This window comes from Phyllostomus hastatus, unplaced genomic scaffold (assembly GCF_019186645.2).
Source record: "Phyllostomus hastatus isolate PE091 unplaced genomic scaffold, TTU_PhHast_1.1 phas_contig_86, whole genome shotgun sequence".
Lineage (NCBI taxonomy): Eukaryota > Metazoa > Chordata > Mammalia > Chiroptera > Phyllostomidae > Phyllostomus > Phyllostomus hastatus.
Window position 1 is genome coordinate 67,660,309 of NW_025333977.1, and position 19,540 is coordinate 67,679,848.

The 19,540-nt window shown below is 44.9% G+C and overlaps 1 protein-coding gene across 6 annotated transcripts in view; it reads right to left on the bottom strand.

Annotated features, from left to right (window-relative positions):
• The window catches only part of RIOX2 (ribosomal oxygenase 2), a 30,331-nt gene extending 11,172 nt beyond the window's left edge, over positions 1 to 19,159 (bottom strand). Inside the window, exons 1-5 of one of the 6 annotated variants that reach the window (XM_045850871.1) lie at positions 19,102 to 19,137; positions 17,718 to 17,992; positions 13,870 to 14,340; positions 8,816 to 8,935; positions 7,577 to 7,705 (exon numbers count right to left, since the gene is read on the bottom strand). In XM_045850871.1, the coding sequence (XP_045706827.1) occupies positions 7,577 to 7,705; positions 8,816 to 8,935; positions 13,870 to 14,340; positions 17,718 to 17,873 (876 nt within the window). In that variant the 5' untranslated portion in view covers positions 17,874 to 17,992; positions 19,102 to 19,137. Of the gene's footprint in view, positions 1 to 7,576; positions 7,706 to 8,815; positions 8,936 to 13,869; positions 14,341 to 15,121; positions 15,288 to 17,717; positions 17,993 to 18,672; positions 18,972 to 19,101 lie in introns of those variants that run through there. The other 5 variants (XM_045850872.1, XM_045850870.1, XM_045850875.1 and 2 more) reach the window with 5 other exon arrangements.
• Positions 19,160 to 19,540: the final 381 nt, after the last annotated feature.

Genomic DNA, 19,540 nt, shown 5'->3' on the forward strand with positions numbered 1-19,540 from the left:
CCCTGGTTGTGTAGCTCAATGGATTGAGTGTAGGCCTGAGAATCAAAGGGTCTCTGGTTTGATTCCCAGTCAGGGCACATGCCTGGGTTGCAGGCCAGATCCCCAGTAGGGGGTGAGTGAAAGGCAGCCACACATTGATCTTTCTCTCACTCTCTTTCTCCTTCCCTTCCCCTGTCTCTAAAAATAAATAAAATCTTTTTTAAAAACTTTTTTAATGTTAAGATTTGCCTTAGAACAAGAAATAATATACAATTATTTATATTCAAAGTGCTACCTTGATGGCTTACTTGCCATGAACCAAACTGACAGAGAAACCAGTAGTTCAAGTACATAAATGCTTTCCTCACAGTCAGAGCTCCTCTGCTGGGTGCTTCAGTGCCAGCCCTCTGAATGAGGCCCTCACATATATTCTTCATTAACTCACTCACTTCTTCAGCCCACACACATCTGATGAACACCGCCCCTCCCTCCATGCCGGGCCCCTTGTTAGGCACTGGGGGTAGAGCACTGAACACAACCAAGACCTGCCCTCATGTAGTACGTTCCAGAACAAAAGACAAACATTTGAGAAAGGAGAAGAGATCAGAAACACTACAAAGGCATGCTAGTGGAACAAGAAAGATTAAAAAGAAAAGTAGCAAATAAATAATGTCAAGTGGTGGTAAATGCAATGCAAACAAAATAAGCACAGGAAGGAGGGAAATAAGCTGATGGAGGTGGGAAGTGGGGGTGCTTGGGGTAAGAGGTGCTCTCTTATCCAGAATGATCAGTGAAAACTTGCTATGCTAGCAGGACATTTCAGTAGACTTTAGGAAATGAGGGAGCCAGAAATGTGACTGCTGGGGAGAAAGGATTCCAAGGGAGGTAGGGAGCAAGTGCAAAGGTCCTGAGGCTGGAAAGTACCTGGGCACATTTGGGGAGCGTGTGGTACAGGCCAGTGTGGCTCAAGGGTAGTGAGTGAAGGTAGAAATGATGGCAAGCGACATGGGAAGGCAGCAAAGGGCCCGAATGTTAGGGGCTTCTGGGCTGTTTTAAGGATTTGGCTTTTACTGTGGGTTTAACACATAGTCACAGGATGTCTGGGCAAAAGGGGCCTTGAATCTCAAAAGGATCATTATGTCAGAAAAGCCTGCAAAGGGGACACCACATAGGAGGTTTTTTATAAAAAGACTTTATTTACATATATTTAGAGAGAGGGGGAGGGAGAGAGAGGGAGAGAAACATTGATGTGAGAAAGAAACATCAATTAACTGCCTCTCATACACACCCCGACCAGGGACTGAACCCGAGACCCAGGCATGTGCCCTAACCAGGAATCAAACCAGCGACCCTTCGCTATGCTGGACAATGCCCAACCCACTGAGCCACACCAGTCAGGGCCAGATTGGAGGCTTTGTATAAATCCATGTCCAGGGACTTTGTCTTAAACAAGTAGAAAACCGGTAACACATTTATAGAAAGGAGGAGGCTAGGGACAGGGTGGGACTTGAGATTTTGATATGGAGAATATTAAACTTGCAATGCCTTTCACCTTTCTAATGGAGACAGACAGTGTGTAGGCAGCTGGAGTTTGGAGACAGGGACTAGAGATATAACAACGCATTTAAGATACACCAGTGTAGAGGGTATTTAAAACCTTGGATGTGGCTGTGGACTGAGAAAAGGGGTCCTGGAAATGAGCCCTGGCCCCCTGACTGGCAGAGGTGGGAAGACTGGCTGAGGACAAAACGGCAGAGAAGAAAGGCTAGGACAGTCAGTGAGGGGGAAAACAACCAAGACAGGGCTCATCCCAGCAACCCAGTGAAGAAGGCGGAGTGTCCCAGTGTCAAATGCTGCCAATGGGCAGACTGAGATGGGGGCTCAGAGTTGACCACCGTCCTTGATAACATGGAGCTCACTGGTAACCTCGAGAAGGGTGGTTCTGGAGGATGGTGGGAAGAAAAGCCTACACAGAGGGACTCCCAAGAAGAGGAGAGGAGAGAAAACCAAGAGCATTGTGACAGGGTCCCCAAAGATGCCTATGTCCTAAACCCCCGCGCCTATGAATATTTGGGTTACACAGACAATGTGAAACTAAGGCTGCAAATGGAATTAAGGTTGCTGACGGGATTATTCTGGATCACCTAGGTGGGCCCAATACAATGACAAGGGTCCTTAAAAGGGGAAGAGGGTACTGAAAGTGAGAACCAGAGAGAAGGCAGCAGGAGAAAGACTAGGCTGCAAGCTGCTGGCCTTGAAGACGGAGGAAGGGCCATGAGCCGAGGCGCGCAGGCAGCCCCAAGAAGCTGGAAAAGGCAAGGGAACCAATTCTCCTCTGGGGCCTCCAGGAGTGCAGACCTACTGAAGGGTGGATTTCAGCTAAGTGAAATCCCCTCTGGATGCCTGAACTGCAGAACTATAAAATAAATTTGTGTTCATTTAACTCAGAGCCTGTGTTAACCTGTGGTAATTTGATGAACAGCAATATACTGACATATACCCATGTCTTCCAAGGGTATATGTAAGGGAAGTATCAAAGTAATATTTTTCGATCCTTACAACTTACAGTGTGAATATTACGGTCTCCATTTTAATAAAGAAACTTATATTTAAATAAGTAACTTGCCCACAGACACATAGCTCCTAAGTGACAGCAGATGAATTCAAACTCCTATTCGTCAGACTCCCAAGCCACAGAGCAGTGTTCCCAGGACAGGGGTGACGTTCGCCGCAGACCCTGAGTCTGGTAGACAGATCTCTGCCTCTGGAGCAGAGAGGGAGTGGGTGAGAAGGGCTCTACTAGCCCAGGCCCGCCCCCAACAGTGACTCAGCTTTTCTAGTTCATATACTGGGCATTTCCACAAGATTTCACTGAAAAGATTCACTGACTGAAAACTCTCATGTTTGCAGACACACAACTGGAACAACCCCGCAGTCCCTGATACTGTCTTCCTCCCAGGAAACTCAGGGTGTCTCCCACTGAACTGTGGTCCCGATGGGTGTGCGATTCATGCACAGCGCTCCATCTCCTCTGAGTGAGTTCCGCACTGCCTACCCTGGAAGACCACCAGGAAGCCCCAGCCTTCTTCAGCAGGGCAAGGAGCCAGTTATCTGCCTGGGTAACTCAGCCCTGGCCTCAGACACAATGGAGGGCTTAGTCCTTGGCCTAAACATAATCAACAAAGATAGATAAACATGCTTCTCCAAGACTGGGGTTGCCAAACTCTTTCTGTAAAAGGTCAGATAGTAAATATTTGTGGTTTGTGGGCCACATGGTCTCTATAGCAACTAGTCTACCCTGCAGTGTAATGTGAATGCAGTCCTAGACATAAGGAATGGGTGTGGCTGTGTTCTAATAAACTTTATTTATGAAAATAGGCATCAGGCCATATTTTGATCCATGGGCCATAGTCTGCTAACTGCTGACCAAGAGCATAAAAAGTGAAAGATACCTTTATTGTTGTGTTTATTTGAGTCTCTACAATATAGGCACCCATCGTAAAAAGGGAGATTGTTCCCCCCAGTTAGTGCTAGGCAGGCAAAGATTTAAAATCAAGAAAGGGCCACAAGGCATTGAGTAAGAATCAGACATTAATTATAACTTCAAGATTCCAGAAATACAAAAACAATAACTATATGCAAGTATATCAGGAAGGTAGAATCTTTGGAATGGTTTGAATTAACTATTGTCTTATTGACATTAAAAGAAATTAAGTTTATGTTTTGTAGAAAAAGATATAAAATGTAAGCTGACTTCCAGTCAAGATAGTGGTGTAGGTAAACACATACAACCACATCAAAATTACAACTATAGAACAACCATCATTCATTGAGAACCATCAGAAACTGAGATAAATGGAAGTCCTACAACTACAGAATTAAAGAAGAAACCACATCCAGACTGGTAGGAGGGGTGGAGATGCAAAATGGGCTGGTCCCACACCCATGAGCAGCAGATAAAAATCAGAAGGGATGTCTCAGGAGCAAGGGGTCCCAACCCCATACCACATTTGGTTCGCCAGCCCAGGGTTCCAGTGCCAGGAAGAAAGTAGCCATAGTTTCTGGCTGTAAAACCCAGCAGGGATTGAGGCTGTGGAAAAAGAAACTTCCAAATCCCAGGCAATTCCTCTTAAGGGGCCTACATACAGATTTACTCGGACTCCCGATGAGCTCCAGTGCTGGGGCAAGAGTGAAAGTCATCAGAAACGTGGGGAGGAAATGAATTGTCCCTCACCAGGTAAGAGCTGGGGAGCAGCTTTCTCCCAGACGAAAGCGCTGGCAGAGGCCATTGTTCCTTTTCTGAGTCCCCTCACTGCCTGCACAGAGCCAGCAGGCGGGTGCCATATCTGAGACTCCATCAACCTGGTTCACACTGTTTGCCCCACTCTGCTAATTCCATGAGATCCCATCCCACCCAACTTTCAGGCCAATCCAAGCTGTTTCCAGTGGGTTTTCTGTATGAATGGCTTGTCTTGGCCCAAGTTTCAGATTTTCCTAAATTCTCTCAAACAGGCAGCATCAGGCTTTACCAAACCCCATACCTCTTGCTAAGTTGCCCCAGGCCCAGCACTAATAGCAGCCTATCTTGCTTCACAGCTTGGCCTCACCTGGGCACCTCCAACCCCAGAACAAGAGGCAGCTTTCTGCAGATCACTTTGTAGCTAACACTGTGTGACCTTGGACAGAACATGGGCAGTGGCTGACCTTGGACATGCCAAAAGCAATCAAGGCTCAACTACAATAGGAGGGTGTGTACAGCCCACAGGGTGGGCACACTTTGAGTACCCAGCTTGGGTAATAGGGGAGGCTGCACCACTGGACCCTAAAAGACACCACTACATAAAGCAACTCTATCAGGCCTGAAAGATGCAGTAGCTCTACCTAATACATAAAAACAAACACACAGAGGCTGACAAAATGAGGAGACAAAGAAACATGGTTAAATGAAAGAACAGAACAAAACTCCAGAAAAAAAAACTAAACAAAACAAAGAAAAGCAATCTGTCAGATTGAGAGTTCAAAACACTGGTTATAAGGATGCTCAATAAAATTAGTGAGGACCTCAATAGCATAAACAAGATCCAGTAAGAAATGAAGGATACACTAACTGAAATAAAGAACAATTTACAGGGAATCAACAGTAGACTGGATGAAGCCAAGAACTGAATCAGGAATTTGGAACATAAGGAAACAAAAAGCAAACAATCAGAACAGCAAGAAAAAAGAATTCAGGGGGAGGTTAGGAGGTAGAGGAATTAAGCAAAAAGGATAAAGGACTCATGGACATGGACAACAGTATGGTGATTGCCAGGGGCAGGGGAGTATAAAGGGACTAAATGGTAATGGAAAAAAATACAATAAAGATTAAATAGAATACAATAAAGATTTAAAAAGAAAAAAAGAGAAAAATCCCAAAAATAGAAGAGATAGTGTAAGGAGCCTCTGGGACAGTCTCAGGCATACCAACATTTGCATCATAGGGTGCCAGAAGAAGAGAAAGAGCAAGAAATTGGAAACCTTTTTGAAAACATAATGAGAGAAAATGCTTCTAACTTGGTGAAGGAAATAGACATACAAGTTCAGGAAGCTCAGAGAGTCCCAAATAAGATGAACCCAAGGAAGCCCACTCCAAGATACATCATAATTAAAGTGCCAAAGATTAAAGATAAAGAGAGAACCTTAAAAGCAGCAAGAGAAAAGAAGCTAGTTACCTACAAGGGAGCCCCCATAAGATCGTCAGCTGATTTCTCAAAAGAAACTTTGCAGGCTAGAAGGGATTTGCAAGAAATATTCAAAGTGCTGAAAAGCAAGAACCTACCTCCAAGATTACCCAGCAAAGCTATCATTTAGAATTGAAGGACAGATAAAGAGTTTCCCAGACAAGAAAAAACTGAAGAAGTTCATCGTCAGCAAACCTGTATGATGGAGGAGGAGTGCCCATAAGACTGTCAACTGAGTTCTCAAGAGAAACCTTACAGGTAAGAAGGGGCTGGAAAGAAGTATTCCAAGTCATGAAAGACAAGGACCTACATCCAAGATTACTCTATACAGCAAAGCTTTCACCTAGAATGGGAGGGCAGATAAAGTGCTTCCCAGATAAGGTCAAGTTAAAGGAGTTCATCATCACCAAGCCCTTATTATATGAAATGTTAAAGGGACTTATAAAGAGAAGAAAGAGAAGATAAAAAATATGAACAATAAAATGACAACAAACTCACAGTTATTAACAACCACACCTAAAACAAAAACAAAAACAAACTAAGCAAACACCTAGAACAGGAATAGAATCACAAAAATGGAGATCACATGGAGGGTTGTTAGGAGGTGAGTGGGAGGAGAAGAGGAGGGGAAAAGATACAGAGAATAAGTAGCATAAATGGTAAACATAAAATAGACAAGGGGAGACATTTCCTATACTATTGTAAGAATATTCTTACTATTGTAAGAATAGTATAGGAAATGTAAAAGCCAAAGAACTGACATGTATGACTTATGGACATGAACCAAAGGGGGAGAATGTGGGTGGGAGGGGGTGTGCAGGGTGGAGGGGAATAAAGGAGGGGGAATGGGACAACTATAATAGCATAATCAAAAAATATATTTTTAAAAATTAAATAAACAGAACAAAACAGAATCATAGACAGAGAACATTTTGATGGCTGTCAGATGGGAGGACGGTGAGTGGGGATGGGTGGGAAAGGCGAAGTGAGAAAGAAGTACAAATCGGTAGTTACAGAACAGTCGCGGGGCTGTAGAGTACAGCACAGGGAATAGAGCAGCCAAAGAACACACGCATGACCCACAGACTGGACAGTGGTGTGGGGCTTTCCTGAGGGAGTAGAGCGGAGGCTGAATGGAGGGGGATGATTTGAGCCAACTATAATAGCATAAACAATAAAATATAATTTTTTAAAAAGAAAAGGTATAAAGTTTAATTATGGAGCTATTCTTATCTAAGACTTTTTCTCAACAAACTCACATTCTGGGGACTGGTGGCCAGGATCCCATCCAAGCTAACTGCTCACAGACTTTCTCAGCAGCAAGATGTCAATGAAGCCAGGACACAATCAAGCCACCTGTCTTTGAGGAGGACTCCCCAAGGGCTTCATAACTACTGTTCTTCAGGTGACTATATGCAGGGGGAAGGGAGGAGAGAACGCAGACAGTCTGCTCCAAAACCAAGAGGAAAATGGGTCATTCTGGAGTTTAACCAACAAAAACAGTAAGGGGTCCCTGGCTGTACTCTGCCTCAGCCACGTACAGCCCAGCGCTGACCGCCGTCTTAGACACGGCATAGCTGCCCAAGACCAAATTTCCCCCCTTACTGGAGAGAAGTCAGAGGACACCGAATTCATAATTCACTCCTGTTGAACATGGCTTATATTTGGAGACAAGTTATCTGGAAAATAAACTTAGTACTTCCTTGGCTCACATTTACAAGTTACCAAATCTTTGACAGCTGCATGTGCTGGCTGACTGGAATGAGCTGTCCTGCCCCCAAACCCAAGGATGTACCCCCATGGGCACCATTACATGAACAGTAAACCTCAAACCTAAAGCTGTCTCAGGAGAGGTGCCCACAGTGGAAGTCCCATACCTTTAACGTGAACTCGTGGGCCGGCCTCCCGATCCTGTCCTCTGCCTCCACGCTGTAGTCCCGAGCCAGGGGCACGGTGGGGTGGTAAAGGCGCCAGTGCTTCTCTCCCTCCAGCTGCAGGATGAACACCTACAGAGAGCCACAGGGCTGCGAGTATCAGAGCTTCCAGACAACGTGTGAGGCAAAGTGCTTCCAGAATACCAGCCCTCTGAGGGCTTAGATGAATTACAAGTTTCAGATAAAAAATAAAAATGAAAGATCAGAGATACATTTCACTCCACACTTCAAAGCTGCCACTACTAGTGTTAAATTTAAAAAGAGGTAATCGTGAACCCTAATATTAGAAGGATAATCATTCTCTGCACTCTCATGAAACCTTGCTGAGTTCTCCATATCCCACTCCATATCCACTATCTCATTCCTTTAAATTTTCTATCGGCTGAAAGCCTGTCACTCTGATGGGAAAGCCAAGCCTCAGGTACGACTGAATGCCTAAAATCCTGAATATAATCTTTGACAGGTAGAAAAGCTTCAAGTTTTGTATTCTTCATTCAGCCAAAGACATTTTAATACTCTGTTAAAATATATTTTTAAAGAACCAAAAATTTTTAGAAAATGTATTGATATCAAATTGCTCTCAAAGGGGGGAAAATGACGTTTTACTAATTACTCTGTGTTCATACCTTGATTGGTACAAAAATAAAACTACCAAGTATCTAAGCCAAAAGTTAACTGTCCGTGGGTGGCCATAGGAGAGCGAACTCGACACTTGTCAAGGCACCAGTGCTTAAGAGAAACCATGATCTTCATTCAAGCTGCCCCAAGATTTTCACAAACGGAAAATAAAAAACTTGGCAGCTACAGAAAAAGGACAAAATGAAAGCAGATGTAAAGATTGCTTGTGACCTTACCTTATTAAAGACCATATGTGTCAAAGTTAAAGGAAAAGCCAATCATACTTTTCTGTAGATCAAATCAATAAATACCTGCCTTCATAGGAATGTGTAGCTCTTTATATTAACCGGGTTGGAAATGACCTCTCCCCTTGGAGAAGGAACAGGAAACCAGTTTGGTGAGAGCAAATTTGGCCCAACATCTAAGGGGGTCAAGAGCTCCAGAGGCCGCACAGGAAGAGAGGACAGAGACCTGGCCCAAGAGCGAACTGAACCCTGACAACCACCCTAACCTGGCTCACAGCAACACCCTCCTCCCCAACTCGAGCGACTTTCTTCCTCTTACCTCAACATCATCATAGTGGGGTGGCAGGCCCTGAGATCCAGCAGGGGTTATGTACACATTCGAGCCAACCAAGGAACCAAAGTAGCATTCAAGCTTCTCCTGGATCCTCCATAGGTCATCCTTTAAGAAAAAAAGGGGAGGAAAGGGGAGGGGAGGGGGAGGGCAGAGATAAGAGGAGAAAAGAAGGGAGGGGAGAGGAAAAAAAGAGAGGAGAAAAGAGGAAAAGTGAAAAAGACATTAGCAATGAGAGGGGGAACACATTCTTATTTGTTTACCAAGCCTTTACTGCAGCTATTAAGTTCTAGATACCAAGAATTAATGACCAGTAAAAGAGCCAACACCTCTGCCCACGGGAATCTCCTGTTCTGGTGCACACACATGGAAAGAGGGGAGCACACAAACGAGACTGGCGAGGCAGGCAGTCTGCAGCCACACAGGATTTAAACAGGGAACTGACATGATCTGACTGACATTTTTAAAAGCTCACTCTGGTTATCACTGGGGGAACGGACTGTTGAAAAGCAAGAGAAGTCAGTCGGGAAACTACTAAAGCAGAAGCCCTGGCAAGAAATGACCAAGGTGGTGGGATGGGAGAGGGAGAAGTAGAAAAGGCAAAGTTCTCTTTAAGCAGCGTGGATAAGACCTGCCGATGGACTAAATACAAAGGGGTAAGGGAACGGGAAAAGTAAAAAATACTCCTGGGTCTCTGACTTGGACAATCAGCTGGCTCCCAGTTGCACCCACTGACATGGGAAAGACTTGATAAAGAACAAGTTTGCAAAAGGGGGAAAAATGTTCTGCATTAGAAACATTGAGTTCGAGCTGCTATGACCCCCCATATGGAGATGTCTTTAAGTAAGCTGCTGGCTGGCTGTCTGAAGTTCTGGCAAAAAGTAAGGACTAAAGACTCACATGTGGGAATTCCCTGCACAAAATTAATATTTACAGCAATGGGTGAAGACATGAACCCAGAAGTGGGTACAGAGAGGGAAGGAGGAAAGGGGCCGCTGAGTACATTCCCTCTCCAATCACTAATCCACCCTTGGGGGTCGAAGTCAGGCTGAGAGGCCTCGAGAGGAGCCATCTATTCCTGCAAGAGAGAAAAGCCTGATTTTCCCAAAGCAGATGTGAAGAGGGGAGGTAGAAACTAGGCTGCATAAATATTATCAGCACTGCCTATGTGCAAGGCACTGTTCCTAATAACTTACATTTATTAATTACTTAACGTTCCCAACAACCCTGTCTCATAAGGTGCGTAATATCATTCTCTCCCGTTTACAGATGAGGAAACCAAGGCGAGAACACACAGCTAGTAAATAATGGAGCCAGGATTCAAATCCAGACTGCCTAGCTCCAGAGTCTGTGCCTTTAACCACAAGCCTCTAACACCGCTCTGAGGAATCACCACACAGACAAGTCAAAGGACACAGAGGAGCCTCGTTTCAAGCACATGAATGTACAGTGAGCAACACGTAGAAAACACTAAAACTTACAAAGTATTTACTAAGTAAACCAATGACCACAGCTTGGGAATCAGTCCCACACCTCTGAACTGAAAAGGGATCTACAGTATGAAAAATACCAAGTAAGGAAGAACTGGGTCAGTATGAAGAAAGCTTCAGGAAGCATCTTTATACAGACCACTGGGCTACTCCATCTGCAGGTCTCAGCACTCAAGGGTTCTACTTAACATAGGAAGAATAATTTAATAGCATCTGAACAGCTCCAAAGAGTCAGAGCTCCCAAGGAGTCTAGTTCACACCACGGAGGGGCCAGCAGGACCCTGCTCTGTAATTACACTTACAGAGACGACAACCACTGGAAGGCCAGGGTGCCTCCCTTCTCTGATGGCCTGGGAGGTGTCTTGGGACCAAATGGGTAACTTTATGGCTCTCAACTCAAGCATCTGGGTCTGTAATTGATGAGTTTATGTCTCTTTTCATCTTAAAAGTTACCAAAAACCCTATCAATTACACAATTTTCCCTCCTCTCCTGGGCCTCTAGCTTCTGAATCTGCCAAGTGTGGCCTACTATACAGAGAGTTGAGGTGAATCAATTTCAGTCCAAGTTATAGTTACAAGCTAGGTGACTTCAGCTTCTTTATTTGTAAAATGAAGACTCCCGACCTAAGACTGTGGGGAATAGCATGAAATAAATAACTTTTCTCCAATCATATTAAAATTACAAAGCAGTATATATGAGTAAATGTTACTGCTTCACCAGCACTGACTTAGCCACAACCAAGGTTCCTGAAATCTGTCTTCCCAATTATGTCTGAAGATGCCAAGGAGAACCCCAGAACGACGAGGGAAAGGTGGGAGGCCTCTCCCAGGTGGATATGACCTCCTCTCTCCACCAACTCACCCACACAGTCACAACTGAATGCCTGGCTGAGACCAGAAGCCTACACATACACCTACAGAAAGGCAAAAAACAAACATGACAAAAGCCCTACCTTTCGATTACCATCTTCCAAGGTATAGTAAGAAAATACCCTAAATCTGGAGTCAGAAGTTTTTACTTAGTGGCTATGAAAAGTCACACCTATCAACTCCAGGTTTTCACATGTAAAATGGACCCCACAACGACTTCTATATTTCAAGTGTCTGTCAGAAGGTTCAACATGCAGCCCAGGCTGGTGTGTTTCAGTGGATTGAGTGCCAGCCTGCAAACCAAAGGGTCACTGGTTTGATTCCCAGTCTAGGGAACATGCCTGAGTTGTGGGCCAAGTCCCGAGTAGGAGGCACTCGAGAGGCAACCACATACTGATACTTTTCTCCTTCTCTTTCTCCCTCCCTTCCCTTTCTAAAAATAAATAAAATCTTACAGAAAAAGTTAATACACATGTAAGTGCGTGGTAAACTCACCCAGATGTTTGATATATGGATTATACAAAGTAGATGGGGAACAAAGCAACTATCCCCCACCTACTTACAGCTTTCTGGTTGACTCATTTCCAGAATGAGGTGTGCACGTTCTAAGACCCAATAAACAAGGGGATGACCTGCCCTCTACACTTCTATCCTGATATTAATATGACCATTCTTAAACAAACACACACATCATTCAACTTCCTCATAAAATAATACTTAGAACCAGATTCTAGTGTAAGAGGATGAGCTCCTACAGCTTAGAAGTCTCTCAACTACTGGCATTGGAAAGACCAGAACACCATGCAGCGTCCTAGTCTAGCCTGGAGGCTGAGTTTAGACTTGGGAAGCTCGTCCTTCCTGTTTTAATAAACATGGCCAAAGAGCTGAGTCCACAGGACAAAAACAAAACAAAACAAAAACAAAAACATTCTTGGCCACCTGGAACTGGGAAGGAGGAATGTGCAAGGCTTAAGTAAATAAGCAGAGAAAAGCCCAAGATGATTCTAAAGCAGAGAAAAGGCAGCCACAGAGAACACCCCACGTGACAAATAACTTTCTACTAAATTGTAATCAAATTACATGTAATCAACTTCACTGATCTTTTATGTCCACAGTTTTTAGGTCTGTAAAACCCACTCTCTTAAAAGTGCTGCTTCAGCCCTTACTGGTGTGACTCAGTGGGGCGACCACTGTCCTGAGAACCGAAAGGTCGCCAGTTAGATTCCAGCCAGGGCCCATGCCTCGGCTGCAGGCCAGGTCCCCGGCTGGGGTGTGCAAGAGGCAACCAATGTTTCTCATACATCAATGTTTCTCTCCCTCTCTTTCTCCCTCCCTTCCCCTCTCCCTAAAAACAAATAAAATCTTTTTTTTAAAGTGCTACTTCAAAAATATAATAAAATTTTAAAAGTGCTGCTTCTACCCAGGTAAAGAGTCAAGAACTAACTCAGAGAAAAGCAACACTGAATTCAAATCATTACTTAGTTTGGCAAGTGATTTCTACATTCCTTTTGGGTGCTTGAGCCAGAAGCTTGGCATTTCAGGGACATTTTAACTTTGAATGATTGAGATGTAATATCGGGAATCAGAACTTGTACTGAAAAATCTAAGAGCACTTAAACTTTATCTAGAGTACACACAGGTTCAGGATCCTTTAGACAAGAAAGGGAATCATTCACCAAATTTGATTATGCACCAGATGGACATAATGGGATCTAACAAGCTGTCTCTTGGGTTCAGTCATGGGAAACATTACTGGTAACAGGTGACAAAGTCCCAGGAGCCACCAACACAGCTAGAACTACGCTCCTCCACACAGAACCTCCAGAACCCCTCTTCCTTCTCCTCCCATGCTGTCACTTTGATTCACCATGGGTCACAGAAGCAGACTTCTTAATGCGGAGAAAACTAAAACTTAGAACAGGCCACTGCTTGTTCCAGGCCACCTGTGACGTACAGACCTCAAACCTCTACAAAGGTATATAGGCTTATCCTGAGTCTGCATTTTATAAATGTCGAAACAGAGCACAGAGGAGGCGAATGACTTCTCAAATGTCAATCACTGATATAGAAAAATACAAAGTGCATCAGTCTTCCAGACTTGCAAATGAAAGCTCTCCTACGCCTACGACTGCCGCCCCAGGAGCAGCCTTGCAGGGCCCAGCTCCTCACTGCCACATGGGGGCGCTGCTGCTCATAGGGTGAAATCTATTTCTCGAACACGCATTTGGTATGTGCCTGGCCATGGCTCTGAAGCCTGTAAAGGGAGGCAACTACAAGAAAATGACCGCCTTCATTCTATCATGACTTAAATTATGGCAGGACAAACGCAACAGAAATGTCTACCACATACCAAAATGTAAACTAGTGCACAGAACATGCTCCTGGAGGCAGAACAGTACTTTAAGAAGCATTATAAACTAGCAATATAATTTAGTTTTTTCAACTCTATGACACCCAGCCATGTCCATCTTGAATGGTGGGTATTTTCTAACAATTCAGCCAAAAGATAACATCAAGTCTCCTAATTTGGGATGCATTTGAAGACGGAACAGGTGCTACCTCTTCTCAAGCTGGTAAGAAGCAAATCATCTTCAAACCACAAGTTCATCCCTGAGCTGAGCTGCGGCCAAATGTTAACACTTTAATACACACAAGGATTCTGCAATGGGGAACACCTGTTACCTTAAATCTCTGAGGTTGGTGAAACTGAATTGTTGCCCTTTTCTGATCAAAATCTTTTCTCAGCTGAAGAAAGTGCACTTTGCCATCTTTATTTAAAACCTTCTTCTTCCCATTGACACACCGGCAGACATTTATGTCTCTTCCATAGTACATACCCCGGCTGCACAGACTCTTCAGATCTGACAACTTGAAAAGGGATTGGTAATATGCGGCCAGCGCAGGGTCATCTCTCTGAACAAGAAGGGGCTTCTGTTCCCAGAATTCCTTGAAAAAAGTCTCTGTCTTGATGGGCGAAATTAAACTTTCAAACAAATCACTGGGGCTGTCAAAGTTTAAAAAGGAGGGCCCCCCAGCTGCCTCCACCTTCAGCTGTTTCCGAGGAACTGGCCCCTCTTCCTTCCCAGGCCCCATAGACTTTGCTTTCTTTGGCATCGTTCTGTCTTCAAGACCACGCCGTGAGGAAATGCAAACCTACCGAAAGAACAAAGAACACGTGTTGGCGTTAGCAGATCGTGCACACACAGCTGCGTGACCATGACGCCCTCAGGAGACTCTTTGTGAGTCAAGGCCTGGTCCTCTGGGATGCGATACAACCTTCCGCCAACACCATTTCTTCCAAAACATGATTCAGCCTCAAACGCCAGATTACACATTCATCTAAGGGAAAGCATGTTTTCCTTGTCCACTAAGTTGTGGGATTCATTCTTTGTTTATTAAGAAGTATAATTATCCCAATTTAAATGATTCAACTATCCCAGCAATTCCTAGTCACAGTTTTAGCCTGTGGCCATTGACACAGCAAGATCAAAAATCTTTCATTTGGCTTCAATCACCCCCAGGTCCCCAGTCTAACAAGATGTACTTTGAGTTACAAACACTTGACTCAAAGCTACTCACAGCTGCCCGCAGACAGGGGCTCCGCCACAGCAACCCTCCACCCCCATCTGCTGTCAGGCAGCTAACACGTCCTGGCCAGTGGTGTCACCTGGTGGCTGCAGCAAGAAGTTGCCAGCTCCCATGTCTTCTTCAACCAGGTGAACCTCCTCACTCCCCAAATCTCAGCTTATCCCTGAGAAGTGCCACTTTATCAGAATCTCCCCCACTTAAAATAAGAAAAAACTAACTAGAAGCTGAAAAGTGGAGGCTAAAGGTAGTTATATGCCACATCTGTAAAAAGCTGTAACTTTCAACATTAAATCCCGACATCAATAACCTCTTCCACAGCACTCCCCCATCTCGAACGTGCACGCACCTCGCTGGGCACCTGCAACTGCGGCGGACCGGCGGGGCTGAGATTCCGCGCGTCTAACTAGAGCACCCGGGCAGTGAGCTGCTGCCGGTGGGCAGGCCGACCGCACAGCACGGGAGGAAGAGCAGCGCTGCCTCCCAGGCACTGGCAACCCTCTCAGAACTGCCCCCACACCACAGCTACAGGCACACTTATGCAGGTGCCCTCCATCTGGTAATTCAAATTATATGAATTTCTGGAAACTACAAATTTCTATTTAAACTTTTTTTTTCCTAGGAGGGGCTGGCAGGGGCATCCATTGCTTTCATCAGATTCTTAGAGTCTCTGTCCCCAAAACAAGCTTTAAAAAATCTGCACTTCAGAAACCAGTAACTTATTTATAGATAGTATGGTTTCACAGTTGGTTGAGTTGTCAGAATTGCAAGAACACTGTTTCCTGCGCCTCTGTCATTACAACAAAGCTGTATTTGAGCTACAATGTGGATTAAGTAGTGTGGCCTGGGAATAAACCCTGGAACAATTTGTTAAATACTGCAACAACTAATTTATAAATAAACCTTTACAATGCAACCAAAATGTAAATTGAACAAATTGGGAAGTGGAAATGTCAAAATACAAAACTCTCTAGCGACCTCATTTTAGCTTCTAAAGTTTGCATCCACTGACAGCTCAGACCAAGTGCTTCTGGTGGGGAAACAGGATGATGGTTGGACACTAACAAAAACAGACACTAATCGCTTGCACTGGAGGGGTAAGGGTTTAAGCTTAGAAAAAAATTAACTTTAGTATTTTATGTTACATCATCCAACGTTTGCTTAAAATGTCTCCTATTTCTAAGTCTTCCAGGCCATTTTGATTTCTCAACCAAAGAATCAAGACTTCAGTGAGACGAAGTATTGCTAGTACTTGGAACTCAGGTATGAAAACGGATTAGCAAAGAGCAGTGTTGTTCTATGAAAGGCCAAGCTTATGGTTGACATCAGGGAATTCTAAATTCAGGAGTCCCCGCCTCCATGTAAATGGTAAGAGTGACTCACTGTGCCTCAACTGCTTGTGCAAACAATGTGGCTTATCCTGACCATCTGTTTTCCTTCTGGGAGTCTGGGATTTTGGTAGTTCCAGGCAGAGGGCACTTAGGTAACCAGCTTGCAGTTTTAAAAAAAAAGAAAGAAAATCCTGGGCTCCGAGTGTCTAATGAGCTTCCCTGTTTGGCAACTGTGTAGCTGTCACAACTAGTTGCTGGAACAATTAAGCACTTGGTCTCCTTTTGCTGTAATCAATCAGCTGGGAGTCTTAGCAAGTCACCGAACCCAGGAATGGTCTTGGGGAGCCCCAATACTTTGCTCACATTTTTAATTTTTAAAAACAGATTGTTTCAGAAGGTTTGTGTCATTGAAAGTACCCAAGGATGTCAAAGTAATTTCATATTCAGCCACACATCTCTTATTCCTCACAATCAGTCAGTTTAAAATTTAAGGGATGTGAGCAGCAGGAAGATACAAGTGAAAGGTTTTTCTGTAAGCACAATGTATGAACACAGTATATGCACATTTCCCAGAAAGTGTAGTTAAACAAAGTACGTGGAATACTTAAGCCAAAAATAAAATCACTTACAGCACTTTTTCCATCTATGATCACTAACAAATAAACCCTAACACTGCATAACAAATGCTTATGTTAGAATATAGATTCCACTACTTAAACTGCCAAAAGTGACATCACTTACCATCTCTCTATGTTCACATTGAAATGATTTGAGGTTCAGTTCATAGGAACCTAACTTAGAGGTTACTGAGGAAATATACTGTTTCTCTGATTCTTACACCCATTGTGTAAAATAACAGTTCTTTTTAACAGCCTTTGAGAAGTGGAGGGAAGAAGAAATGACATTCTATACCATGCAGAGCATTAAAAAAATTGTAAGAGGCATCACAATTTCAGAAACAGTAAAAAAGTATGTCTTAGAATCTAAGAAATATAATAACCAAGAGAATGCTTTGTCCAGAAAAGTACAGCCAAAACAAGTCTGCCTATAAATCTCACAGACCAAGCAAACAGAAGTGACAGTAGATATTTTTATAGAGTACAGGGGGAAAAAGCAAGCTTTTAAAAAGCAATTTATATAAATACTGGATTATTATGTTGTACCCTGAAACTAATATAATGTTCTATGTCAATTCTATTTCAATTAGAAAGAGTAAAAAAAGAAAAAAGCAATTGTCCAATTTGAGGTGACTATAATCATTAAAATGTAAAATGATTAAATCAAAAGATTCAAAGTTCATATATTACTAAGTACCCACAGATTTTTAAAAATAATAATAAACGAATCTAAACAACTCTAAAGGACTAAAACTCTAAGAAAATCAATATTGATACCTATTCTACAGTGTCCTAACCCTGCCTATGGGAACACGCACTGACAAGAAGTGCTAACACAACTTCGTAAGGGAAAGGACAGGTTATCTGCACACTCCCAGAACACTAGCAGAGAGATGGGCACATAGGAGGAGTCCGGGAGATGTTTGCTGGATTAATTCCCGCCCCCTTTTTTTCTTCCTTTGTATATAACCTTAGAGAAAAATCTCAAAAGCCTTACAGAAAACAAAGTTGAGGGAAACATGGTTTGTTCAGCAGGGACTATTCTTCTGACAGCAGCTGGCCCTTTGGTGTTCAGCAGCATTGTCACAGCTGAAAAGCACTTTAGCCCCCAGCGGTTATCACCCATCCGGGGAGGGAGGTGTGTCCGCATCATCTCCAGGGCTGCATTTCACAGCGCGGTGGAGTCACCAGGAACGCTGGTTAACGTGCACATTTCTGGGCTCTACATCAAGCCTACTGGATTAGCACTTCCGGTAGCTGGGGCCCACGAACCTGCATTAACATAGTATATTCTCTATATAAATTTTAGATCCACTAACAGTGAGAATGACAGTCAAACTCAACTCAATTAAACACACACACACACACCTCTACCTTACAGAAATGATGTATTGCCTGTAACAAGGTTGTTCAGGCCTTCCGAAATACCTTATCAATTCAGAGAGGGAAAACTGGTTCTCCTGTTGACCTAAAGCTGTGATTAGCAGTTATTTTTTTTTTTCAGTTCAATTTTAGAGGCGGGCGGCGGGGGGGGGGGGGGGGACGACGACTGCACCTCATTAATGTACTTTGGTGACCATAACATTACAAAGGATGAGGCCAGGGAGGCAAAGGAAAGGGATGGTGGTAGAAGCCGGGTGAACCAGGCTCCTCCACTTAAGGCCTGGAGTTGAATTTATAGCTAATTAGTGGAGTAACTCAATCTCATGACTCCCGAGACTATACTTCTGAAAACACAGTCAACAGCCTGGTCTGACTAACCTGTTGGACAACCCGACTGTCAGGCAGCCATTCGAGAAAAATCTAGTGACGAATGATTAGGAAGAGTATGAAGAGTATAGCCTACTCTGTACATTTCAAGTCAGGGTGGGACAGCGAGACGCCGCTGCCCTCGCCCCCCTCGCCCCCGACCCCAGATTTCCTCCGTGTGAAGCCTGTCGCTCAGGCCTGACCTGAACCCGGGGAGCAAAGCCCACGTGGCGGCCGCGCTCGCACACAGCCCAGCCGCGCCGCCGGCTCAGCCTCCAAACTTTCTGTGCGCTCGTCCCCGTCTCCAGACCGCGGGCCGAGCACGTGGGCTACTCCCGGTGCCCAGGCCACAGCCTGCCGACTCTCGGACCCAGGCGGCGTTAGGCTGGGCGTGCCCACGCTGTCCCCGCCCCGGAATCACACAGCTCTGCGGGCGGGCGTCCCCAGTCCCGCAAATACCCGCGCCCACCGTCCCAGGCCCGGCCAAGGGAAGCTCCGGCTGGAGCCCCGGGGAAGGGCCGAGAGGATCCCCTCATCTCCCCCACGCCAACACCCGCGCTCGCACTACGGGAGGCCGCGCAAGGCCCCACCAGTGGCAGCGCAAAGCACCAGGCCCTGCCCGCTCCACTCACCCGCCAGGCCTGTTGCGCGTGGCCGCGAGCCCCGGCAGCGCTGGCTGGGGGCGGGGCAGCGTGCACACGCTCCCGGGCGAAGCGCTAGGCTCTGGCTCCCCACCCACCTCCCCACCCACCGGCAGCTGGGTGGGTGCTGCATCACCCAAAGGCTGGTTGGTTGGTTGGTTGGTTGGTTGATTGGTTTTTGCTGTTAAAGGAAATAAACCAGTTGCGCCTTGGGGAGCGGGAGGCTGGAGAGTTGGGGACCAGATGAGGCTCTAGATTTGGGAATGTGTCCTAGAACAATACTGTTCCCTTAATGAATGGGGAAACTGAGGCCCGAAGAGAGGGAGCAAGTTCCCCAAGTTTAGGGAGCTGGTGATCCAGGTTCTCCCATGGCTTTCTTTGGGGCTCGGTATGCTACTCTCTGCTTTTTTACACTAAGTCAACTGTAATT